At 38.1% G+C, this 27,937-nt stretch overlaps 1 protein-coding gene across 1 annotated transcript in view; it reads right to left on the bottom strand.

Annotated features, from left to right (window-relative positions):
* PIGK (phosphatidylinositol glycan anchor biosynthesis class K) overlaps nucleotides 1-27,937 on the bottom strand; it is a 106,354-nt gene that overhangs the window by 55,655 nt on the left and 22,762 nt on the right. The window contains exons 4-9 of the mRNA XM_056123545.1: nucleotides 24,405-24,540; nucleotides 22,879-22,990; nucleotides 20,112-20,208; nucleotides 18,198-18,315; nucleotides 15,399-15,509; nucleotides 12,837-13,009 (exon numbers count right to left, since the gene is read on the bottom strand). Coding sequence (XP_055979520.1) covers nucleotides 12,837-13,009; nucleotides 15,399-15,509; nucleotides 18,198-18,315; nucleotides 20,112-20,208; nucleotides 22,879-22,990; nucleotides 24,405-24,540 — 747 coding nt within the window. The remainder of the gene's footprint in view (nucleotides 1-12,836; nucleotides 13,010-15,398; nucleotides 15,510-18,197; nucleotides 18,316-20,111; nucleotides 20,209-22,878; nucleotides 22,991-24,404; nucleotides 24,541-27,937) is intronic.

Genomic DNA, 27,937 nt, shown 5'->3' with positions numbered 1-27,937 from the left:
TATGAAGTGAATTTAATGGCTTTTATAAAAAAATCAGCAAATTATTTTGAAACTATAACAATAAATTTATACATACAAAAAATTAGAAAATATATAAAGCAACTGTTAATTGCAATGTATTTATAAATCAAATAATTACATATAACTTATGCTATGAAATTCTAGAATAAGATCCCAAATAACTTGTCACTAAAACAAATAATAATACAATCATGCCTAAAACTCAACAACTAATATCTTTATTATAATAAAGAATTATATGAGTAAGTTAATCACTTTAAATTACATAGGATTATGCACAGAAGGAGAAATGCTATTGTCTGAGCTATTCTGATAAATCTAGGTTCATAAAACTTTATAACTGTAGCAATTTACTTTAGGTAATTGAAACTAAATCATTTGATGACAAACTTTCATAGTTTTCACATGCATAATGCATGCATCAAAATTTTATTTAACACTGAGAGTTATAGTCAAAATTCTATGTTCAAAGTTATTGCAGGGCCTTCGGATTTCCATATAAATTTTAAAATAAATTTCTCAATCTCTATAAAAATAATCTAGCTGCAATTTAATATGGGCTGAGTTAAGAAACACCAAAACCAATAAGAACATAAAATATACCCATAATAGTCAACTGTATTCCTACATTTGAGCAATACATGTGAAATAACTTTTTGAAATGTTAGTATATTTAAATTAATTAAAAGGATAGAAGGCACACATTAAAAAAAATAGAAGATTAAATGATTGTGATTGATTGTCCTCCCTTTGTTCATCGATTTTGCTCAAGCGGGCCCAGTAACATCTCCATTTTGAGACTTGTTGCTGTGTTTGGCATATTGAATACGTCACAGGGAGCTTGCCAGGCTTTGCTGTGTGGACGAGATACTCTCAGTAGCTTGCTGGGCTCTCCGAGAGGGGTGGAGGAATCGAACCCGGCTCGGCCAGGCTGGCTGCATGCAAGGCAAACACCCTACCGATGTGCTATCGCTCCAGCCATAGAAATTTAAATAAATTTAGAAAAATATTCATGAATCAGAGATTCATCCTTGCTGAAGTGTCACTTCTACTCAAATTAACAGTTGATCCTATACCAATCAAAATCTTAGTAGATTCTTTGAGAAATTAGCAAGTTGATTTTAAAAATGTATGAAAACACAAAAAAAGTCTAGAATAACCCAAGAAATCTGGAAAAACAACTAATTGGTAGAACTTCTATAACTTGATTTTGAGATATACATAAAGTTAAAATAAGGCAACTATATTATAAAGCTAAAATATATATATTAAATATATACGCTAAAGCTAAAGTATATTATAATATATTGTACAATAAAGCTAAAATAAACTATAAGGCTAAAATTATCAAGATACTGGTAAAAAATATATATAACTAGTACAGCACAACAAAATATAGCCCATAAATATATCAATAGTAAATGATTGCATGGTTTTTGATAAAGGCACCAATACAACTTAATGATAAGTTCATTCATCTAAATAAATGGTGCTGGAATACACTAGATATCCACATGGGAAAAAGTTAACTTTAATTTATATTTGATTCTATTCTAAAAAAATCAATTCAAGACAGATCATAAACCTACTAAACTAAAGTGAAAAGTTAAAAATTCTACAAAAAAACCTAATAAACTACTGATGAACTTGAATTGGAGGATGAATCCTTGCTAAGGGCACAGAATTTTATAAAACTGATTGATAAATTTCATCGACACTAAATCTTCTACTATTCAAAGGACACTAAGATACGAAAGCAAATCAAAAACTAAAAAAAGAAGAAAAAATTGAAATACAAAGAACTTCACTCCAAAATAGACAATCCTAACATTTATTAAGAAAACAACTGGGTAAAACTTTAAAAAGATATTTCATAACTGGAGAGATAGTACAGCCTGTCTTGCATGCAATCCACCCCGTTTGAATCCATCACATATGGTCCCCTGAGCTCAATCAGGAAAGGTCTCTGGACACAGAATCAGGAATAAGCCCTAGGCACAGTCAGGTATGCCCTCCAGAAAAGAAGATACTAAGGTGCATCTACTAAAATAACTAAACTTAAGATTAAAAAAAAAAAAGCAAGAAGCAAGTAGGGGCTGGAGAGTAGTACAGCAGTATACTAGTCTGGCACAAGGCAAACTTGGGTTCTATCCCCAGCATCCCATATGGTCCCCAGAGCACCCTCAGGAGTAATTCCCGAGTACAGAGCCAGGAGCACCCCGAGTATCACCAGGTATGACCAAAAATGAACAAACAAAAAGACAATAAGCATGGAAGGATGGAGAATTACTACTGATTTGAAGGTAAAGCGGTAACCAGAATGACTTTGGAAAACAGTTTCAAAGTTTATAATGAAGTTAAAGATGAATACACTTCTTTAAGACACAGCAATGACATATTTGATATGCCAAAAACAGTAATAAATCTCACAATGGAGACATTACTGGTGCCCGCTTGAGCAAATAGATGAACATGGGAGGATAGTGCATAACAGAAATAAGTATAATTACCTATAACATAATAAATTCCAAAACTGTTTTTGTAAAAGAATCAAAACAGTTCTGGGACACATGCTAAGGAGATAAAACGAAAAGCAAGAAGGTAAACTACTTAAGGGCTTTCTCCACGCATGCGCCCCAGGCATCCTCTAGGACATTGGGAAACTCACCATCCCTGAGCCTCTTCCTGTTCATCCCCAACGCTATGCTGGTCTTCTTCTTCCCCCAGGTCATTTAGTCCATCAGTATTCAAACTCAGGACTTGGTTTTCTCTGTGTATGCACCCCAGGCATCCTCTAGAACCCTGGGACACTCATCATCCCTGAGCCTCTTCCTGTTCGTCCCTGTCTTCTTCCTCCCCCAGATTGTACCCCCGCACAGACACTAGATACCCATAGGGGGCAAGGCCTGTGTATAAGTGGGTGTGGCCTCTTCAGAAGTGGGCATGGCCTAATTTGGGGGCGCAGGTAGTTTATCCATACCCAGCAATCTTGTGTAACATCTCAGTCTCCATACCTCCAAACCAACATGAAGAAACAACGCAAATCCCCACCACGTGGGGAAGACGATGAAGAGTCCAGAAGCCTCAGTAGGTGCTACTCACCTAAGGACCTCTCTGAGAAAGAATTCAGATATGAAGTAATGAAGATCTTCAATGAACTCAGTTAAATAGAGAGACAGATATCCAGTAAATTAAAGGAGGACATGAGAGAAACAATCGAGAAATTACGGGAAGAAATGAGAGCAGAAATTAGGAAGCTATGCAAGAAATGTCACGAATATAAGATTCGGTAGATGAAATAAAAAACTCAGTCTCTGCCCTCAACAGTAGAACGGCCACAGCTGAAGGCAGAATCAGTGAGCTGGAAGTCCAGCTGCACCAAGTCTAAGGCAACAACAAACAATGGCAAAGGAACTCAAAATAGCTCTAGAACAAATCAGAATCCTAGGAGTTGATTCCAAGAGGAACAGCATTAGGATCATTGGAGTACCAGTAGGTCAGGAAAACAATCCCAATGAAAAAGCCATGGTTAAACAAAATTGCTGAAAAATTCCCAGACCTGGACAATGCAGCCATTCAGGTTCAAGGAGCCCAAAGGGTGCCAGCTAAAAGAGACCCTAACAAAAACACTCCAAGACATATCATAGTTAGAATGATGGATGCCATGGATAGAGACACAATACTGCAAGCAGCAAGGTCAAAGAAGGAAATCACATACAAAGGAGCACCCCTTAGATTCACAGCAGACCTATCAGAGGAAACCCTCCAAGCAAGCCCAAAAGCAATGGTGGGATATAGTGAAAAAAAACTCACTGAAATGAACACTTCACCAAGAATATTCTATCCGGCTAAACTCTCACTCAAACTTGAAGGAATGGTACACTATTTTCTGGATAAACAGCAGCTTAGGAACTTCATAGACTCAAAACCAAACCAAAAAAGGGCTAAAGGGGCTACTATAAGACAATAAAAACTCTACAAGCACAACAAACTCTTACAGAAAGATGACACTGAACCCCATAAAAATAATCTCTCTCAATGTCAACGATCTAAATTCACCAATTAAGAAACACAGAGTGGCAAAATGGATACAGAGACAGAACCCAACATTCTGCTGCCTACAAGAAACTCATCTCAACAATCAGAGCAAACACAAACTCAAAGTTAAAGGATGGAAAACAATCCTGCAAGCAAACAGCTCCCTCAAAAAAGCTGGGATGGCCATACTAGTATTCGACAACATCAATTTCAGGTTGAAAAAGATAAGAAGGAACAGCGAAGACCATTTTCTATTCATCAGGGATATGTACAACAGGAAGAAACCACACTCTCAAATGTATATGCACCTAATGAGAGAACAGCTAAATATTTAAAACAACTGCTAACAGATTTTAAGGAGGACACTGCTAGCAATACAATAGTAGCCGGAGACTTCAACATCGCCTTATCACCTCTGGCTAGATCAACAAGAACAAAACTCAGCAAGGAAACTTTGGCTTTTACGGAAGAAATAGGAGAGGACTTATAGACCTATACAGGGCGTTACACCCCAAAAAGAAAGAATACACATTCTTCTCCAGTGCACACGGAGTATTTTCCAGAATAGACCATGTGCTAGGACACAAAATATACCTCAATAGAATCAGGAAGATAGAAATGGTATCAACAATCTTTTCAGACCATGATGCACTGAAAATAGAAGTGAATCACACACAGACAAGGAGAACCAAATCAAACACCTGGAAATCAAGGACGAAATCAAAAGATACCTGGCAAGAAATGAGAATGAAGACATGAGCTACCAGAACCTATGGGATGCAGAGCTAAAACTGTGTTAAGGGGAAAATTTATAGCTCTGCAAGCATTTCTCAGGAAGGAAGAAAGGGCCCACATAAACAACTTGACATCACAGCTCAAGATCTTAGAAAAAGATCAACAAAAAGAGCCCAAATAAGGCAGAAGGAAAGAGACCTAAAAACTTAGAGCAGAAATTAACGACATGGAAACCAAAAAAATAAATAAAATAAACAAGATAGATAAACTACTAGCAACACTCACAAAGAGAGAGAGAGAGAGAGAGAGAGAGAGAGAGAGAGAGAGACAATCCTAATAAACCAAATCAGAAATGTGAAGGGGGATATCACAACAGAAACCAAAGAAATTCAAAAGATCATCAGAGACTACTTTGAAAGTCTGTATGTCATGAAACAAGAGAACCTAGAAGAAATGGATAAATTCCTGGATTCCTATCATCTCCCAAAGCTGAATTAAGAAGATCTAGAGTACCTGGATAGACCTATTAACAACAAGGAAATTGAAACTGTAAGTCAAAAGTCTTCCCAAAAACAAAAGCCCAGGTTCAGACAAATTCACTACCGAATTTTTCCAAACATTTAAAGAGGACCTATTGCCAGTTCTTCTCAAGCTTTTCCAGGAAATTGAAGAAGCAGAAACTCTCCCAAACAGTCTCCATGACTTCCTAATACCAAAAGGAAACAAAGACACCACAAGAAAAGAAAGCTACAGGCTGATATCCCTGATGAACACAGATGTGAAGATTCTCAACAAAATATTAGCAAACAGAATTCAACAACTCATCAAAAAGATCATACAGCATGACCAAGTGGGATTCATCCCGGGGATGCAAGGATGGTTTATTATTTGGAAATCAATCAACATAATCCATCATATCAACAAAAGAAAAGATAAAAACCATACGATCATATCAATAGATGCAGAGAAAGCATTTGACAAGATTCAGCACCTGTTTATGATGAAAACCTTTGCCAAAATCGGATAGAGGAGACTTTCCTCAATATAGTGAAAGCCATCTACCACAAGCCTACAGCAAGCATCATCTTCAATGGGGAAAAACTAAGAGCCTTCCCTCTAAGATCAGGGATGAGACAAGGATGCCCACTCTCTACACTGCTGTTCAATATAGTACTAGAAGTACTTGCAATAGCAGTTAGGCAAGAAAAAGATATTAAGGGAATTCAGGTAGGAAAGGAAGAAATCAAACTCTCACTATTCGCAGATGATATAATACTATACTTAAGGAACCCTAAAACCTCTACCAAGAAACTCCTAGAAACAAAAGACTTGTATAGTAAAGCTGCATGCTATAAAATCAATACCCAAAAGTCTATAGGCTTTCCTATATGCAAATAGTGAGAGAGAAGAAAGTGACATGAAGAAAACAATCCTGTACACAACTGTGCCCCATAAAATCAAGTACCAAGGAATCAGCTTAACTAAGGAAGTAAAAGACCTGTACAAAGAAAACTACAAAATGCTACTTCAGGAAATAAAAGAGGACATGAAAAAATGGAAAGATATCCCCTGCTCATAGACTGGGAGAATTAACATTGTCAAAATGGCAATACTTCCCAAAGTATTGTACAAATTCAATGTGATCCCTATAACAATACCCATGACATTCTTCAAAGAAATGGAGCAAACACTCCTGAAATTCGTATGGAACAGTAAGCCCCATGAATAGCTACTGCAATTCTTGGGAGAAGGTAAACTACTTAAAAGCTGGGGGGGAGGGAGAAGGTTAACTTTAAAGCATGGGAAGAAGGTAGAAATTGGGAATGAGGAATACGGGCAGGAGAAACTTCTAGGGGATAAAGAATATTTTGTTTTGCTTTTCTGGGGCCAACATGAGTAGGTGTGAGAGTTCACTGAGCTATCCTTTATATTTCATATCCCTTTTAAATAGAAAGCAACCAACTCAGGGTAAACTATAAAAGCTACAAGAATTTTTTTTCATGAATTCTTATCTTGACTTTACTATTTGTTATACATGTGACTTTAGGAAGTTTTCTTCACTGTTTTCAGTCTCAATTTAGTCTGTAAAATGACAAATATAAGGGACTGAAGCAATAGTATGCTAGGTAGAAAATTTGCCATACACATGGCTATCCCAGGTTTCACACTCCATAGTGCTCCCAGAGCACACAAGGAGTGATCCCTGAGCACAACACCAGGAGTAAGCCCTGAACACTGCCAGGTGTGACCTAAAAAATAAAAGATTTTGGGGCTGGACCGATAGCATAGCGGGTAGGGCGTTTGCCTTGCACGCAGCCAACATGACCGACACAGGTTCGATTCCCAGCACCCCATATGGTCCCCCGAGCACCGCCAGGAGCAATTCCTGAGTGCATGAGCCAGGAGTAACCCCTGAGCATCGCCGGGTGTGACCCAAAAACCAAAAAAAAAAAAAAAAAAAAAAAAAAAAATAATTTTAAATCTAATGAAAAAATTATACCTCCCTCATAAAATTATCATTAATTAAATGGATTGATACAATACCCTTGGGGGTGTGGGTTTAGCTCCCACATCCCTTTTTTGAGCTTCATCCTTTTGATATGAGGTGGTCCTTTGGCAGCCATACTTTTGAGCTATATGACTCTACTATTGTCCTGGTGAACCATGATGGGCATCTGACTACAGATGGGATTATTGCAAAGCCTGTCAGAGTTTAGAAGGGAGAATTAGAAAGTTCATTCTCTATCTAGCATCTATTGTGAGTAAAATAATACAATTGTCCTAAACAGTAGCACTGTAGACTTTCCTCCAGTTGTTCATCAATTTGCTCAAATGGGCACCAGTAATGTCTCTATTGTGAGACTTGTTACTGTTTTTGGCATATTAAATACACCACGGGGCGCTTGCCAGGCTCTGCCGTGCAGGCAGGATACTCTCAGCAGTTTGCCGGGCTCTCCAAGAGGGACAGAGGAATCGAACCCGGGTCGGCCACGTGCAAGGCAAATGCCCTACCCACTGTGCTATCACTCCAGCTCGGCCTAAACAGCAGTGTGTCCTATACAGTAATGTGTAGTGGGGACACATTCTAACCAGTGACAGCAAGAACAGCATAGAGAGAAAGGACTAGTAAGATAGGGAGATGGAAGAGAATGCTGCTTGCGTTTCTGATTGGTTTCTACATCCTGACTACAGTTCCTGGCTGAAGCCTGCCATTGAGCTTCCTACAGCACAGAATACTATAAAACAAATATTCATAACAAAATACAAAAAAGATGGATTCTATTAGATACAACCTAAGAGTTCTATTAATATTAATACAAAGTGTGAAGGACTTAGGAAAGGGTTTGAAATATGATGATTGTACAAGTAACTGATATTTGGCTTCCTATGCAAGGAGGGTACATCAAAACAGGCTAGCCTTGATGAGCTGTGCCAAAGTCTCTGTTGGAGGTCTATAAATAATCTGTAAGAATTTAGCCCACTCAGTAACAGTATTCCATCTCTCAGTGTCTAAAGGGAAAAAAAAAAAGGTGCCTACCATAGAGGCAGGCTTTGTGATGGAAAGGAGACTGCAGACAATGGTAGAGGGATGTGGACACTGATGAAAGGATGATGAATCATATGCCTGAAACTCAATTACAAATAACTTTGTAACTCATAGTGATTCAATAACATTTTTTTTTAAAAAATGTAAAGAATTTCACAGAAGTCAAGCAAAATAAATAAATAATACAAAATTTGCCACAAATGTGTAAAGATAATTTTTTGGAAGAATCCAACCTCAATGTCCTGCTAGACTCAAAAATGTTCCATTGCTTAAGCATACCATAAAGGAGAAAGACATTTTAGAAAACCAGAATAAAAATACAACAATAAATATTCGTATATAGAATCACCTGTCCAAATTCATAGCCTAAAGACTAGTTACATTTTCAGATAACTGACTAACATTAAAAAAAAAAAGTGGATTACTGAGGCTGGAGAGATAGTGCAGGGGTGCATGCCTCGCACGAAGACAGTTCTGGTTCATCCTTGGCACTACACTGGAATCCCCAGAAACCCACTTGGCTAAGAATTACTGGGAGTGAAGAACTGCTGGAACAGAATCTACCAAAGTACCACTTGGGAAGTCCCTCCCCCTACATCACCAGAAAATGTTTATTACCTGCAACTCATATTGTCCTAGACTCCAATTTTTCCTTGACAATGACGACAGAACATACATTTCTACATTTTGTGACCTAAAATGCAATATACTTGTATTGCCCCAGCTAAAGGCTACTTTACCTAATAATAAGAACACAATATTGAAAGACCATCTTTTTGAAGAAGGCAGGTTCAGTCTGCATGGTTATCAGAAGGAGAGTTAGTTTTGGGGATTAAGACGCATGCCCTGATTGCAGTTGATGCCAATTCAATCCCCAACACAACATGGTCTTCTTAGCATTGATGGGTACAGTCCTGAGGTCGCCCCACCACCCAAGCTGAATATAGCACTAAAGTCACCTAAGAACCATTAGAGTGACCAGGCTAATCCCCAGCACCACAGGGTCCAAGCAGTTTCATCTCCTTAGAGCTCACATTGAACCACTGGCCTAGTTGGGTGAGAGTGACCAGAAGTGGCCCCCAGGTCCCCTTAACACTAATTAGGAAGCGCTAACTCCCCAGCAAATAAAGGATATTGGTGGTATATAGGTGCATTATGAAAAATAAAGGAATAGAATGCAAAAGAAATCACTTAGTGAATGGTACTGCCATAGATAAAATACACTTCAATTTCATAAGCCAACGTTTATATATACTCAGATAAAGCAGCTAAGAATCAAATTATAATATGGCAAGCTTGTTGCAATCACTCTATTTTACCTCATTTGTTCTTGCAAAAGAATTTATAATAGAATTATATACTTGAGGAAACAATATTGCTACTAATTATGTGACTATACCGCACTAACTTTCAGAAGACAAAATAATAATTTCACAAAGCTACTTCAATTTTATGTATGAATACTCTAACCGACCTCTTTTAGTTTAATATGTTATAGATGAAATATATGAAGTATAAAAAATCTGAACCAATTGGTAGCATTGTTTTCCTAAAAAAAGAGGTAATCTTTTTTAAAAATCACAACTACATGGACATTTTTTTAAATATTTTTTAATTAGTGAAACACCATGAGGTACAGTTATAGACTTACAAATTTTTGTGCTTGGGTTTCAGTTATACAATGATCAAGTACCCATCCCTCCATCAGCACCCATCCTCCACCACCACGGATCCCAGTATCCCTCCCACACGCCATCCCCCCACCCCACCCTGCCTCTGTGGCAGGGCATTCCCTTTTGTTCTCTCTCTCTCCTTTTGGGTCCTGTGGTTTGCAAGAGAGGCATTGAGTGGCAATCATGTTTGGTCTATAGTCCACTTTCAGCATGCTTCTCCCACCCTGGGAGGATCCTCCCAACACCCTTTATTTGGTACTCTCTTCTCTATCTGAGCTTCCTTTTCCCCTAGCACGTATGGCTGGCCTCCAAGTCATGGAGCAAAATTCCTGGTACTAATCTCGGCAACTCCTGGGTGTTAGTCTCCCATTTTGTTGCTTTATGTTCTACATGGGCATTTTTTAACCTATGATTCTGCGGGGGGAAAAAAAAACCTCTATGCACATTTAGTCCATAATTTCATTAATAAAATATCTTACATCTGATCTTTTATGAATATATTTTTCCCACATCCCATCCTTGCATACAAAAAAATAACATTTAAAGAGTCTATGTAAAACCCCCTGAAATATATTTAGAATTTGATTCTCCCTAATTAGTAAGGCTACCAGTAATTGTGAAACCATCAGTGATATTCTAAATAATATTATTTATCAACACTAGAGGGTGCTGTAATTCAATCGGCCTGGAATCTGACTGACACTTTGAAGAACTTTTTTCTCTCCATTAAAGGATACACAAAGCACTGGTTGAACTCCACAAGAAGAAAACATCCAACCCCATCAAAAAGTGGGGCGACAAAATGAACAGAAACTTTCTCAAAGAAGAAATCCAAATGGCTAAAAGGCACATGAGAAAATGTTCTACATCATTAATCATCAGGGAGGTGCAGATCAAAACAACAATGAGATATCATTTCACACCACAAAGACTGGCCCACATTCAAAAGAACAAAAGCAACCTGTGTTGGCAAGGATGTGGCGAGAAAGGGACCCTCCTTCACTGCTGGTGGGAATGCCAACTGGTTCAACCCTTTTGGAAAACAGTATGGACGATTCTCAAAAAATTAGAAATTGAGCTCCCATTTGACTCAGCAATACCACTCCTGGGAATATACCCCGGAGAGGCAAAAAAGTATAATCGAAGTGACATCTGCACTTGTTTGTTCATTGCAGCACTGTTTACAATAGCTAGAATCTGGAAAAACCTGAGTGCCCGAGAACAGATGACTGGTTAAAGAAACTTTGGTACATCTACACAATGGAGTACTATGTAGCTATTAGAAAAAAATGAAGTCATGAAATATACATACAAATGGTACTACATGGAAAATATCATGCTAAGCAAAATGAGTCAGAAAGAGAGGGACAGACATAGAAAGATTGCATTCATCTGGGTAACATAAAGTAACAAAATAAGAGACTAACATGCAAGAACAGCTGTGATATATACCAGGTTGTTCACTCCATGGCTTCGAGGCCAACTGCACACTCTAGGGGTAAAGGCAGCTCAGATAGAGAAGGGAGCACCAAATAAAGGGTGCTGGGAAGATCCGCCCAGGATGGGAGAGGCATGCTGAAAGTAGACTATAGACCAAATATGATGGCCACCCAATGCCTCTTTTGCAAACCACAGCACCCAAAAGGAGAGAGAAAACAAATGGGAGTGTGCCCTGCCACAGAGGCAGGGTGGGATGGGGGATGGGGGAGTGGGAGGGATACTGGGATTGGTGAGGGTGGAGAATGGGCACTGGTGGCGGGATGGGTACCCGATCATTGTATAACTGAAACCCAAGCACAACAACTTGTCCAAGTCTACAATACCATGTACCTCATGGTGTTTCACTAATAAAACAAAAACTAAAAAAATTTAAAAAAAGGTAAATTAAGATCATCTTTAGTAACAACAAATGTTGTTTGTGAGAATAAGGATAAGGAATAAGGAAAATATATAAAATGAACTATTCTCTCCTCTCTCTCTCTTTCTCTTTCTCTCTCTCTCTCTCTCTCTCTCTCTCTCTCACACACACACACACACACACACACACACACACACACACACGTATGCAATCTCACACAAAACCTACTTCCTAAAAGGTAAGTGTCCCGCTTATTGCTTATTCTATTAATACTTTTCCTAATGAACTATTAAGCACTGCAAAGGAAATTTAAACACTGGTACTAGCTGTTCTGTAGTGGCTTTGAGGGTCACTACAAATTTACAGAAGACCCAGAAAATTACTCCAGATTACTGATGCTATGGAAATATGATGTTAAGGAAAAGCCAAAGACATGATTCAAGCAAGTTCACAATCTCCCTGACTAGGAAAATGCCAGTCAGAATTATTCAGACTGCTGAAGCCAAGAAAAACTCTGAACATGTAAACACTGTGTTTTAAGTGTGTCTTTGGGTGCCTACACACACTTTCCCTTCTACATTTAACTGCCAGCAACTATTTGTCAGATTCTTAGAACTCTTATTATACTCTAAATACCAGGTTGTCTACATTACTATTCAATGCCTCATTCTTTGATACTTCCTATTCAATAGATGATAGCACACGCCCACAAAATCTTGTTAGTGATGTGAAATATTCACACAACTGCTCTTATATGAGGGTCCTGAATCAAAACATACTTTCATTTGACAGAAAAGTATGGCTTTGAGTTGGTCAGTTATGAGAAAAACTGTAGTTCTTTTTATAAAGTCTCAATCATCTTGAAATTTTATTTATCAACACAAACTAATCTCAGTAATAGGTTATATAAAATTTTCAAACTGTCAGAACAGAATACCCTATTCAAATAAATTAAGGAAGATACCTGCTTTCCATGATTCTTGAATCTGTCTGCAAACTAATAGTTTCTGTTGTAATTTCCACCTTCCGTACACTTCCAAAGAAATCAGTTATCAAGACATTTTTAGGATCCCTCTGAAAAAGATCAGTACGATGCCCAGGAGTAGACACACACAGACTTTTGGGGCATACCTGAAACTGAAAGGCATATTTATATATAAATAAATGTATGCCAACATACATATATATGTACAACTTTATTAAATGCAATTAACATTATATAATAATTCTATAGTGCATTTTCAAAGCTCTCTCATCCGAAACAATCTGCTGATACTATAGATTAGAAATTCATTCTAAACAGAATGCTAAGAAGGATATGCAGATATTTTAAAAAGACAATATAGGGGGCTGGAGCAATAGCACAGCGGGTAGGGCGTTTGCCTTGCACGCAGCCAACATGGCCAACACAGGTTCGATTCCCAGCATTCCATATGGTCCCCCGAGCACTGCCAGGAGTGATTCCTGAGTTCATGAGCCAGGAGTAACCCCTGAGTACCGCCGGGTGTGACCCAAAAAGAAAAAAAAAAAGACAATATAAAGGGAAGATGGTTAGGAAAAGGTAAAAATGCATTTTTAAAAATCATAAATTCAAATATAAAAAATTCAAAATATACTATACTTTGAATCCTTAAATCTGTAAGAACTAACAAACAATACTATGACAGCAGAACTGAATTGCCTCTTTCTGCATTGATGCGAGGTTCTCAATGTGGTTTCATTTTTTTTTTGAAGCAAAACAGATTTTATTTGGAGGGCTTGAAGGTGTGGAGAAGAGATGGGGGGAAGAAAGAGAGAGAGAGAGAGAGAGAGATGTGCTCAAGAGAGAATGTGGACTTCCCCAAGGGTGGAGAGAGCCCCTACACATATCTCAGAACTAACACAAAAGTATGAAAGTACACATCTCAAGAGAGGAGATGCGAGTGACACATGTGCTCGGCCACCACATGTGCTCGGCCACATGGGCACAAGCAGCACATGGGCTCAGACAGCACAAGCACGCAATGTGGCTTCATTTTGAAATCATAACCCTTCATTTAAATTTGATGCAAATTTGAGTACACAATAGACCAATATGTAAGGAAAAAATGAAAATAAAGCTACTCTCCACTGTAGGATGTTGGGAATATAAAGCCTCCTCCAGAGGTCCCCTTTACTCCCCTGAGATAAATCTATGTGATCTAGTCTATAAATCAAGTAACTTTTTGGAGGGATGGGTACTCGAATATTGTATAACTGAAACTAAAAATTAAGTAGCAATTATAAGTAATAAGAAACTTTCATTTCCTATAAAGTTTCAATGGAAAAAATATTTTATAAAATCTATTATTTTAAAGTGTGAAGTGCATACACTTAAAACTTTTGAGATAGAGTGGCATGTATTATATAAACAATTTAATGTATAATCAAAACATGAGAATAAACTTTAAAATTAAAGTAACTATAAATAAATTAATCCTATTTTTCTTATGGTTAAAGTAGTATTATCACAAACTTGCTTTAATATGTACATCAAGATACAAGAGGGACCAAAACACATAATCTTCAAAATGTATTAAGTTCTATTTTGACAAATTTGACATCCCATGGTAGTAGAGACTATAATTTTGCACTAAAATCCATTTAATAAATTAAGATTTTCTTGAAAAGCTTCTTATGCAGAAAATCAGTGCAAGTTTGCCCAGATACAATGCTAGAGTTCAGACTCCTGGTGCCTCAGTTTTCCCTTAGCTGACCTTCCCCTGACCACCTCCTTGGAGTTTCGGAGATGGTACCAACCTCTTTCACTACAGCAAAGACAGTGTCTAACCCTTAGCAAAAACTCAAAAATGTTTGTGAATAAATAAGCAAGGAATAAATCAAGAAGGGAACGGAGAAAGTCACTGATATACAGTAATTATCCAGTCAAAAATGATTTCAAGTCCTCTTCTGAAGCCTACAAAAGTAGGCATCAAAAAAAATCAATTTCAAAATAAGTTTAACAAAAAGGACACAGCACAGAAAAGCTGAAGAAAAAAAGTGAAAGATAAATCCAACAAGTCACTTTAAGCCACCACATAAGAAGTTGTAGGGCGCACAAAAATATATAAGATCTCTCTCCTCTACCAACTTCTCACTACATTAAAAAGATACAAATATGGAGGAGGGGGAGTTTTTAAAAGACTGATCTTTATCTAATAAGATAAAGAATTTAATAAAATTCCAACAGGCAAGAAAATGAGATTTTAAAAAATTCCTGGGAATAAAATATAACATTTGACTCCAAAGAATTTTAACATTGGAATCTTTTTAAAAGTCCATAATTGTCATGAGGAAGAATATAGGCAATGAACCACAGTATCTCAGAGAACAGCAAGTCAATCAAGTTAAGTTTTAAACCTGTTGGGGTAAAGAGAGAAAGATGTGAAAATTGATCGGAGACAATTTAAAAGGCCACTATTCAACATATGAAGTAGCATCCTAGAAGTCCAGGGAATAAATACACTTATCACCTCATTTATGTACTATAAATCAGGCAAATACTTACAAGATCATTCATATTTGTTTGGCTTGCTGGATTAATTTCTTCCAAAAATTCTAAGACATAATATGTATATCTATCCATAAGATGGACTCCAATCGCAGGATCAGGTTGATGCTATTTAAAAAAAAAAAGTTTTAATAAATCCTTTTTAAAAACGTGTCTAAAAATATTACTAAGACAAAATGTTTATTATATAATCTATGTCCTTCTAAGGTTTAAAAAAAAGACAAAAATTAGAAATAACAAGAATAGGGCCCAAGACTAGCTCAGTGGTACAATATCTGCCTTATAAGCATGAGGCAGGCACAGGTCAAATCCCCAATCCCAGCCCATGCCGATTAATCTTTGAGCACTGTCACGTGTGACCCCTGCACCACAAGACCATGATCTCTGACACACCACAACCACACAACCAAGAGTATGTAAACACTACAACTGCAGAATGTACCCTGGAGTGAGGACCACAATTAAGTGTAGGAGCAATACAATCAGAAGTTCAACCCATGGTCACTGCAACAGTGACAAAGAGGAATGGGGAGGGTAATGGATTATTTTTAAAGCAGGGGTGGGATGGAGAGCATTCAATATCAGGAACTTTGCATTCAGGACACCTGGGTTCAATCTGGCACCAGATGGTTCCCTGAGCATTGCCAGGAGCTACCCTGGAACACCAAGCTGGGAGCACTCTCTGAGCACCATTGAGTTGTGGCCCCCAAATAAACGCTGACTGTTTCTGAGCCACATTTGGCTATTCCTAGGATTACCCCTGGCTCTGTGTACAGGGATCACGCAGGGTCAGGCGACCATATACAGGAGACCAAACCTAGGTTAGCAAGTGTGTAAGTGAAGTTCCTTACGCACCATACTATCTCTCCCAAATTTTTTTAAATTTGCTCAGCGATTTGCTCAGCGGGCCCAGTAACGTCTCCATTGGAGACTTTGTTGTTACTGTGTCTGGCATATCGAATACTCTCGGTAGCTTGCCGGGCTCTCCAAGAGGGGCGGAGGAATCGAACTCGGGTCGGCCATGTTGGCCGCTTGTAAGGCGAACGCCCTACCCGCTGTGCTATCGCTCCCACACCATATTTGATGGGGTGTAAAATAGAAGAAGGCAACCAATCTCAAAATATACATACACTCAAGGCTCAACCTTTAACAACATGTTAGTAATCTCTTAAACAGGGTTTAATGGCTCCAGGATGAAATACAACAATCTTTACATACTTTCCTCTAAGGAAAATTTTGTATCAGTTTTAGTTTATTATTCACAACAAGTAATACAAAATAAATTATTTAGGTTCTGCTTTAGGGGCAGGCTTTGGGGATTGGGGTGGAAATATTTGAAATATGGTGGTGGAAAGGTGTAATGGTGGTAGGGCTGATGTTGGGATAGTAAATGTAATAAATTATTATAAAAAATAAAATAAAAATAATTTTTTAAAAAATTAGAAAAAAAAGAAATTTTTTCAGTAAAGATTTTTAACATTGAAGGATACTCAAGTGGTAGAATCAATCTGCAAGTGCCTCAACCCTGTATTATCTCCTGGGACGACAAAATTTACTTTTACTATAAGTTGTATCACTTGTCATCCCAGTGATCATCGATTTGCTCAAGCAGGCGCCAGTAAGTCACCTAAAAATATTCTAGTATTATTTTCATGGTACCCTTCCCTGGTCTTAATGTTCCACATGCACACACAATGATACACATACACTTTATGTGTTACAGATAATATAGTTAACTCACCTTTATCACTATTTACTGGATTTTATTTTAACAACCAGAGGCAAATAATTATCTTTAATTATTATATATTCCGAAATCCAACATGCCATCTCGTCGGTAAAGAAACAAAGAGCACCTGGCGCAGACAAGATCAGACCTGAACACCTGAAGAACTTACCATCAGTACTCATCAATACATTGGCTCGACTCTTCACACGCTACCTGTCTGAATGCAAGGTTCCATCCCAATGGAAAACCAGCAAGACTGTACTACTATACAAGAAAGGAGACATCCACGACATTGGCAACTATAGCTCAATCTGCCTATTGTCTGTCATCTACAAACTATTCACTCGAGTCATCCTGAATAGGATTAGCAGAACACTAGATGAAGGACAACCATGTGAACAAGCTGGATTCCGAAAAGGATTCAGTACCATCGACCATATCCACACAGTAACCAAGCTCATTGAGGTATCTCGGGAGTTCAAGATGCCACTCTGTCTAACGTTCATTGATTTAAAGAAGGCCTTTGATTCTGTTGAGACGGAAGCGGTCATAGAAGCCCTAGCCAATCAGGGCGTACAAACTCAATACATCAGGATCCTTCGTGAGCTCTATTGCGGATTCACTACCAAGATCTCACCATTCTACAAAGAAGTAATCATCCATATCAAGAGAGGGGTTCGGCAGGGTGATACCATTTCACCGAAACTCTTCAGTGCCACCCTCGAGAACATCATGCGACTGCTGGAATGGGAAAACATGGGAGTGAAGATAGATGGTCGGCAACTACACCACCTCTGCTTTGCTGATGACATCGTTCTAATAACACCAAACATCAACCAAGCGGCACAAATGCTGAACGACTTTGACCGTGAATGTGGTAAGGTCGGACTACAGCTGAATCTTGCGAAGACAATGTTTATGAGAAACAGCCTTGTTCCTGACGCTCCATTCGCTCTCATTTTTTTAAATAAAAGAAAAAATTGATATCTTCATAAAGTATGTAAGTTATTTCAATAATGGTTACATTTTCAAAAGACAAAAAAAAAGAATGGTAAGAATGCACCTACCGAGAGAGAATCTTCTCCCACTTGGCTACTAGCTAAAGCCATTATATTAGGAGAATAAAATCGCTCATACATGGATGCTCCTTGACAAGTATCAATAATAAAAAGCAGTTCATTGTAGCTGAAAGAAAAGAGAGAACATCTTAGGCATAATTAATCATTAGTGACACACTAATATTCTTACATTTTCATAACATATTTAAGCCACTTCTTATTTTATTCATTTAAAAAAGGGGAGGAAGGGGACTGGGTTTGCAACAGACTATCCCAATACAAATCTAGTATTCCAAAAATGAAAGGTATAATTCTATCAAGAGGAACACCTCAACTCCAACACTTTCCCCTTTATCTATGGATGTCACATGGTGCAGAATCCAGATGAACATTTAATTCAACGGACACTGATTTAGCATCTACTACTCTGTCCAAGAAACTGAGTCAGGTTCAGAAAAAAAAAATCAATCATCATACTCAATGAGCTTAAAATCTAACTGGAAAAAAGACATAAACCTAACTAAATTGGAATGTGAGTTACAAGTATTTACTGAAACCTGACATTATTCCAGAGACACAAAATTTCTACCCTAATAGTTTTGAGTTTATTTGGGTCAAAGTGCTCTAACAGCTCTGAAAGAGGAACAGGGAACATTAAGACAGGGAAGTCAGGGAAAGGGGATGTTGTTTAACACGTGCACTGAACAGATTAAAAAAAAAAAGATAAAGAACCACATTTCAGCAGAAGAAAAACCTTATTCCAAGGTACATTAAAGAAAAAAATACTTAGGAAAAGGGCCAGAATAGTGTACTACTAGTTTTAGAGTAAATTTGAGAGGTTGAGGAAAAATGGAAAGTAGAAACCTATACAAAATCTGGATCTTACCTTTTACAATTGAGGAAGCCAAAGGCTTGTTTTTAACTGAAAGAATAATATAACCAGCTCTATATTTTAGAATGAGCTGGCTATCTGGTAAAGGTAAAAGTAAGGCGCAGCACTGGAGAGACAGTATAGGAGTTAAGGCACCTGTTTTGCACTCTGCTGACCTGGGTTTGAATCCCAGCACCAAACTGGTCCCACAAGCACAACCAGAAGGGATTCTCAGGAATTGCTCAGGCACAGATATAGGAATAATCCTTAAGCAATGTGGGTGTTGCCAAAAAAATTAAATTAAATTAAAAAAATAAATAAATAATAAAATTAATAGGGAAAAGATATGTTTTCTTGAAGATGTCTCCAGACACTAGATCTAGATAAACAGTTCAATCATGCAATGCTGAACCCCAAAATTTAAGAGATAGCAAAAGGCACAAGTTGTGTGACATATTGATATGAGACAACTATGTCAGGCCCCTCAGGATAAGAAAATCTAAGTCTCAGGGCTGGAGCGGTAGCACAGCGGGTAGGGCATTTGCCTTGCACGCAGCAGACCTGGGTTCAATTCCCAGCATCCTATATGGTTCCCCTGAGCACCGCCAGGAGTAATTCCTGAGTGCATGAGCCAGTGTGCAATGCTGGGTGTGACCAACAAAGGAAAAGCGAAGAAAAAAAAAAAGAGAGAATCTAAGACTCTAGTAAGAGGCACCACAGTGAAAACAAGTAAGAGAGCCTACTCATGCCCTGACCCCTGGGTATAAAACTTAGGGTGGGCACTTTCAAGCTAAGTAAAAGTTGGCAAGTTATTGAGGAATGATAATATCCACTTCAAGTTATTAAAATTAAATAAGACAATTCATGTAAAACATAGTATCCAGTACCTAGTACACATTTAATATTTATAAGTTATGAATAAGTCAGAATAACAAGTGTGTCCTCCTAATCTGACTGAAATGACTGCAATAAATTGAAATCTCATAAAGAACTACAAATCCATGAAAATTAGTGATTTTTCAAGAAAGTAATCATTTCCTAATTATAATTACCGTCTTTTCTGCCACATTTGTTCAAAAGCATCTGCAAGTTCTATGTTGGTAATTTCTTCAGAATCTTGAAATTTCAAGAATCCATTTCCGCCATGTCCTTGGAGGAGTAAAAAAGATCAAATAGGAACATTTCTAGTACAAACTCATATGAACAGACAGAAACATAGGCTTTACTTATTAAAACATTTTAATATCATGTCAATCTGTATTTAAAACAGAAAATACTGTGGAAAAAATTATGTAATTTTATCTAAGTTAAAAAGAGAATATATACTATGTAAAACTACTGTACCATATTTTTAAATTTTTCCTCATTCAGTTCTAGAAAAGCATATTTATACATTTCATTATTACATCTGAAATGCTTTCCATAGATAAAACTTTCTCAAATATCTCAGAAACTTTCTCAAAAACTTTCACAAATATTTCTACTGGAAAAGTAGTCAAGGACAGTAGCTAACTTTCTCAAATACCAGGCAAATATTTCAAATGGAAAAGGAGCTGAAGACAGTAGCTAGTCCCATAGTATTCTATTGCTACGTATTGGAATCCTATATTACTAGGAAGTTTAGAGCTCCCCCGCCAAAAAAAATGGTGTCAAACTTGGCCATCGTAGTGTGAAAACATACACAATTTCTCAACAAAGGATGTAAAATATGCCTAATACCACTTTACTTCCAGTCAGTCATTTATTCCACCAGCAAATATTTATCAAATTCTATCTTAGATTGGCAGAATTTCTTCCATACCTTAAGTTATCCTGAGAGACAACCAAGAATCACAGAAAAATTATAAAAATGTTTAGTATACTCAACAAACCAAAAAAGACTTCATCATAATAGCACAAATACTTGAAAAGTTCCTACATATTTTAGATCAAGAAAATTAGGGCTGGAGCAATAGTACATTAGGGCATTCGCCTTGCACGCAGTCAACCCAGATTCAATCCCGGGTTTTCCATATGGTCCCCCAAGGATCACCAAGAGTAGTTCCTGATCACAGAGCCAGGAGTAACCCCTGAGCATTGCTGTGTGTGACCCAAAAAGAAAAAAAATTAAAAATCTCCTAACTACTTTAATATACTGAGTAAATTTTTAAAGTTCAGAAATTGACTGAATTTTGAAAGCATTCAACATGATAAAGAAAAGTAGAGAGCAGTAAACATCTTGCTGTATGAAAACTAAGAATCATAAGGCATTTGTTTTAATCATCAGTTAAATGTAGTGCCCTGGTGGGGGAGCGGGGGAGGGAAACTTAAATATCATTTAAGCAATACTCATTTTACTGAATACTACTAAAAGACAGAGTACTGGCACCAAAAAAAAAAAAAAATGAACCATACAGCACATAAGGTGCTTACTTTGCATGCCTCCTACCCAGGTACAATTCTCAATAACATGTATGGTCCCTTAAGCACCATCAGCAGAGATTCCTAGGTGCAATCTGCAGAAAGCCTACATCACTGGGTGTAGCCCTCAAACTCTGGCACCGCCCAAAAAATAAAATAAAGATGAAAAACACTACCAAAGATACTGTGGAGTTCAAAATGTAGTAAAGAAAATATTCAAACAAAAATTATAATAATAAGTCAAGTGTTTGGGGCTGGAGCGATAGCACAGCAGGTAGGGCATTTGCCTTGCACGCGGCTGACCCGGGTTCGATCCCCAGCATCCCATATGGTCCCCCGAGCACCACCAGGAGTGATTTCTGAGTGCATGAGCCAGGAGTAACCCCTGTGCATCACTGGGTGTGACCCAAAAAGCAAAAAAATAATAATAACAATAATAATAAGCTAAGTGCTAAGACAGAAGTTGTAGAATAACATGGTTATGCAAAGAGGAGACACTAAAGCAATGACAGAAATAAAGTGTCTTGAGTAACTATAAAATGTATTACTTATACCAGGACACTTCCAGCGAAGAAGGAGGCTCTATTACTTATTAGATACTGAGATAACATGTATAAACTAGACCATTCTGTACCAGGCAACTGGAGACACAGACCACACTAGATGTTAAAAGGAAAACTTCTGCAGGAAGTGACCACTGATAACAAAATGCTTAAAAATAACCAGACAGAATGAACTGGGATGATATCAATAAAGACAATTTGTTAGAGGACAGAAACAATCAAAACTCTAAAAGGGAGTAAGGAAACAACTTAAACAACAATACAACTAAAATAAATAATAAACATTATATTTATAATAGCTAATATTTGTTAAAGTATAGAGGTCAAAATAAAGTATCAATTAAAGGCCGATTCATAATCCTCATTCCAAACCTACACTAAATCAAAAGTTTAGAACAAGGAATATTTGCATTCAGATCACTGTAATGCACACTGAAATTTGAAATTCAATCAAAGAGAAAACCATTAAAAATTTTTACACAGAGACGGAAAAGATTTGTAACTTTCATTAAATACTTGAGTGGGATGATTAGTAGAAGAAAAATAGAAGTTAGAGAGGCTAGAGCAGGATACTATGTAAGGGAAGATAGGCTTTACCAGGATAGTAGTGAAAAGAATAGAGATAGGGGAAAAAAAAGCAGCATAAAATCTTTTTAGATATAATTTTTAAAGTGTTATGTACTGTGAGAAAGTTACATAATAAATTAAGCAAAAATCAGTTAAAGTATTTAAATTTCTTGCATGTGAATTTTAGTTTGAAAGCAAAAATTCGTTAAAGTATTTAAATTTCTTGCATGTGAATTTTACTTTAAAAAGTGAGATATTTTGTTACTGAATTTCTAAACTCTAAAATTACCTGTCATATAAATAAGAATATTGCTCCTATCATCGGAAAGAAGACGTTTTGACCGAGGAGTACTAGGTGGGACCCTTCCAGTTAATACACGTAAAAAATTCTCCACAGTTACCTAAAAATATCAAAGGAGAAATCAGATGAAACAGAAGAACACAGAGAAACCTAATTTTTTAAAAACTCAAAACATTTCATCTTCTTCTCTAAGTATTACTCAGTATAAACTGATGATACAAAGAGAAAAATAACTTAAAATATAATTACTCAAATATATATCTCCAAGTGACTTTGCTTCCATCACTTAAAAAAAGAGAGGGAAAAAAAAAGGAAGAAAAGTGGGGCTGGAGTGATAGCATAGTGGGTAGGGCGTTTACCTTGCACACAGCCAACCCAAGTTTGATTCCCAGCTTCCCATATGGTCCCCTGGGCACCAACAGGGGTGATTCCTGAGTGCAGAGTCAGCAGTAAGCCCTGAGCGCTGCATGGTGTGCCCTGACCCCCAAAAAAGAATATTGCAAAATGATAAATGCTTTAATTGTATTTCTTACTGGCTAACTAGAAGGAAATTTTGTATCTATATTTTATAATAACAAAATAAAAAGTCAGCATTCATACACATTTATTCACAACAGTTTTTAGTGCCTTCAAAGGGCTATGTGTACTTGCTAGATTAAGTTACATAAGACACAAAACTTTTCCTCAAGGAGCTTACTGTCTCAAAGCAAATAAGTATATTTTTTAAATTTCTTCAAAACATGTCTAAGAATATGGGAAATTACTTTTGGTTAGGCTTAGGGAATAACCAAGGAAGAGTTCATCATGTAAGGCTTCACACCTCACACATTTACAGTCAATTAAATTTAAAATAAAGTTTCAAAGGGAGAAAATAGTCCTTTTCATTTCAAATTTACTTTTTTACTTTTAATGAGAAATATGTATAAAACACTGAAAGTACATTAAAAGAAACTGCTTGAGCAGTAGAATATTGGTCATTTAAATCTTTCCAAACTAATAAATTTATTAGAAGCAGAAAGCCTGAAATTTTGGACGATATATGAAACCAAAAAATTTATTATAAAAAAAATTGACAAAGAAACCTGCACAATAATAACAGAACCCAAGGTAAAGTTTTTCTACCCTAGATTCACATACAAAATGTTCCTATAGAAATATTTATTCAAGGGGTTGGAGAGAAAGCACAGCGGGTAGACGTTTGCCTTGCACGTGGCCGACCCGGGTTCGATTCCCAGCATCCCATATGGTCCCCTAAGCACTGCCAGGAGTAACTCCTGATTGCAAAACCAGGAGTAACCTCTGTGCATCGCCAGGTGTGACCCAAAAAGAAAAAAAAAAAAGAAATAGTTACTCAATTATGTTGTTTACCTTAAACCAGCACCAGAGACAATTATATCAAGACTTCAGTGACAATTATGTACAAAGTTTAAGGGGTAAGGTTTTTAATCTATCACTATTTTAGAGCTTACAACAACAGTTACATTTCAAAAATGTTGTTAAATTAAACCACTTACCTCATAGCTTCTATAATCCACTTCCACATCATCTCCATATACATTGAGCTCCATATTCTTGTGACTAAACACTGTGGCTGGTTTGGGATTCCTGGGGTTGCATGCCATATCATCTGCAAGCATCAGAACAATGTGACTAGGGGAAAGAAAAATTCAGTAAATATACCATGTAAATAAAACCAAAAAGTTTAAAAGGATTCATTTTATTTTCATCATGAAGCCACAGTTCACTCTTTTCTTCATTAAAAATAATTTTAAAGTCTGAGATGATTTCTCAAAGGGCTGGAGTACCTGTTTTGGCATTTCGGAGCCCTACATTTAGTCCCCAGCACCACCCCATTCCCCAGGCACTACCAGAATCAAACCCCCAGCACCAAGCCAGGAGTAGCTCCAAAAGATTTCCAGGGGGCGGGGGGGGGGGGGGGGAGGACAGAGGAAAGGGCTTAAAATAATAATTATATTTTTACAGGGGCTTTATTTCTATAAACATAAAATTCTTATTCATGTAAATTTTAAAATAGAGAAACTAAAGCAAGAAGACATGAATATCTACAGAATTTGAAATTACTAACAAATTGTTCTTCCTATAGAGCACAATTCATACATTACATACAAAAAAAGGAAGTTAAATGAGTTCCACTGTTCTCCAAAGCAACACAAAAATTCTTAAGACTTGTAGAATCCATACTAAACTATGATGGCTCAAAGAATTTAACGTTCAGAAATGCAAATGCTTACACCTACAAACACACACTCCATCAACAAGCAAAATCCAATGTGCTGCTGGAACATAACTTCAACCCATCACTCACTAGGGTCTATGCTCAGCTCTCTAATACTAGCCACTACCATTTGTTAGTTAGGTGTTGAGATAAACAGCTCTCTGGCTAATTTCCTGCTTTAGCTCTTACCTTGTGACAGGAAAGACTAAATTTCACCCAAGTGGGAAGCTTCCTTAAAAAGGTCAAATCAGCCTTGTGGAAAGCGGGTTTGAGCCGGGCTCGGGGGAGCGGCGGGGACCTCATTGGAAGGGGGGCTTTGTGGGCCGTCCCCCACGCCCCACCGAGGTCGCCAGCTGCCCCCCACGAGCGGCTCTCTGGCACGGCCACGGCCCCGGAGGCACAAGGACTTAGCACAGAGAACCAGCCGCTTGGAGCAGAAAAGCAAATGGACTTGTGTTGATCCGCGCCACCAAGCCTGCCCGGAGGGGGAAGGGCGTTGACCAGCCCGCCCGCTCCTCTCTGGAAAGAAAGATGGCGGCCGCACGGGAGCCTTGTGGAAAGCGGGTTTGAGCCGGGCTCGGGGGAGCGGCGGGGACCTCATGGGAAGGGGGGCTTTGTGGGCCGTCCCCCACGCCCCACCGAGGTCGCCAGCTGCCCCCCACGAGCAGCTCTCTGGCACGGCCACGGCCCCGGAGGCACAAGGACTTAGCACAGAGAACCAGCCGCTTGGAGCAGAAAAGCAAATGGACTTGTGTTGATCCGCGCCACCAAGCCTGCCCGGAGGGGGAAGGGCGTTGACCAGCCCGCCCGCTCCTCTCTGGAAAGAAAGATGGCGGCCGCACGGGAGCCTTGTGGAAAGCGGGTTTGAGCCGGGCTCGGGGGAGCGGCGGGGACCTCATGGGAAGGGGGGCTTTGTGGGCCGTCCCCCACGCCCCACCGAGGTCGCCAGCTGCCCCCCACGAGCGGCTCTCCGGCACGGCCACGACTCCAGGGCACAGAAACCAATCTCTTAACTAGCTAACTTTTAATAGAAATTCTTCCAGGGTCAATAAGTAAAATAGCAGAAATTCAAAACCGCGCGGCCGCGATAGCGGCCGCGCGACATCATTTTATTCTTAAACCAAGTTGTAGAAAGCAAATCATTTCACAACGCTGTTTCAGCATGTCTGATTGGGGGAGGGGTGGGTCGTAAACTCTAAATAATAATTGTGCATCTTCTATCGAAATAATCTATCTAGTCAAAGTAGATAGAGTATTAACTAGAACTCATCTGCCTCACAAAGAATTGGGAGGGGTGGGAAGTGGGGGTTTATTGGGGTTCGGGGTTAAAAATGAGTATTGGTAAAGGGAAATGTGTTTGGTATCTACATGACTGAGACCTAAACCCGAAAGCTCTGTAACTTTTCCCACAGTGATTCAATAAATAAATAAATTATAAAAAAAAAATAAATAAAAAAATAAAAAGGTCAAATCAGCATTTTCCTGTCCAGTGATTAACATACAGCTCTATCACTGGCCCACATCTCATCCCAAATCAGTAAATTTTTCTAATTTAAAAACCTTCAAGGACTCCCATTAAACTGAAAGGAAAAAATCACAAATCCTCAAGTGGTCAAAAGACACCCAAGGACAGTAGATACAAGGGTCAGGAGGATTTCTCCTTAGCTGGAAGCCCAACATCTGCCATGGAGGTAGGGGGAGGGTGGAGAAGAGGGGGGTATACTGGGGAGATTGGTGGTGGGGAATGTGGAGGGATGGGTGTTTGATCATTGTGTGATTGAACCCAAACATGAAAGCAAGCTTGTAATTATCTCACGGTGATTCAATAAAATTTAAAAAAAAAAAAAACACTCAATGACTGTGTCTTGTATCTCTAACTTCATCATCCCAGTCATCCATGCTCTCAGAGCGCCATTAACACTGACATTTCTCTCTTTTGTGAAATTCCCTTGTGTGAATCTGAAATCCCTGTCACTTTCCACCACAACACTAAAATATAAGCTCTCTGAGAGCTGGCTCTGTCTGCCCTGTTCAATAGGTATCACTCAGGCTTAGTAACAAAGACTGGGATATAGAAGGTATCCAATGAATATTCGTTCAATGAATAAAAATATTTTCACTTCTGCATATATTCAGAGAGAAATTTATAAAAATCTCTCTTAAATGCCTCTCATTATGACTGATGAACATGAATCAAGCAATCTTTATTATACTATATACTTGACCTTCCCAAACATAAGAAGAAAATTAATGTGGTACATGTAATTAGTTTGGCAGGAGACAGCAAGATGAAAATGTTCAGCTGCATGCATATGTTTCAAATGCATTAAAGTTCAAAACTGAAACATTGTGATTTTTCTTGAAAATTGGCTTGATTTCTATTTTGAAAAGGTTCCAACCCTGCCACATTCAAAGATCAGATCCTCAGCTGCTACTGATTCATACCCACGAACGGTGAAATTCTATGAATTTTCTCTTAAAATAGGGAATACATCTTCATACTCTTTTTAAATAATTTTATATGACTAAAACTTATACTGTTATTTAAAATATGGTGACAGAGTGACAGTATAGCAGGTAGGGTGCTTGTCTTGGCACACCTAGGATCGATCCCCAGCATCCGATTTAGTCCCCCGAGCACCACCAGAAATAATTCCTCTGTGCAGAGCCAAGAGTTACCCCTGAACATCGCTAAGTGTGGTCCCAAAAAACAAAATGATAATAATGTTAATATATAGACTGGAGCAATAGTACAACGGTAAGATGCTTGCCTTGCACACAGCTACTAGGGTTCGATCCCCAGCACCACAT

This window comes from Sorex fumeus, unplaced genomic scaffold (genome assembly GCF_029834395.1).
Source record: "Sorex fumeus unplaced genomic scaffold, SorFum_2.1 ptg000047l, whole genome shotgun sequence".
Classification (NCBI taxonomy): domain Eukaryota; kingdom Metazoa; phylum Chordata; class Mammalia; order Eulipotyphla; family Soricidae; genus Sorex; species Sorex fumeus.
Note: the sequence above shows the minus strand (reverse complement) of the source record. Positions and strands in the feature narration are given on the sequence as shown.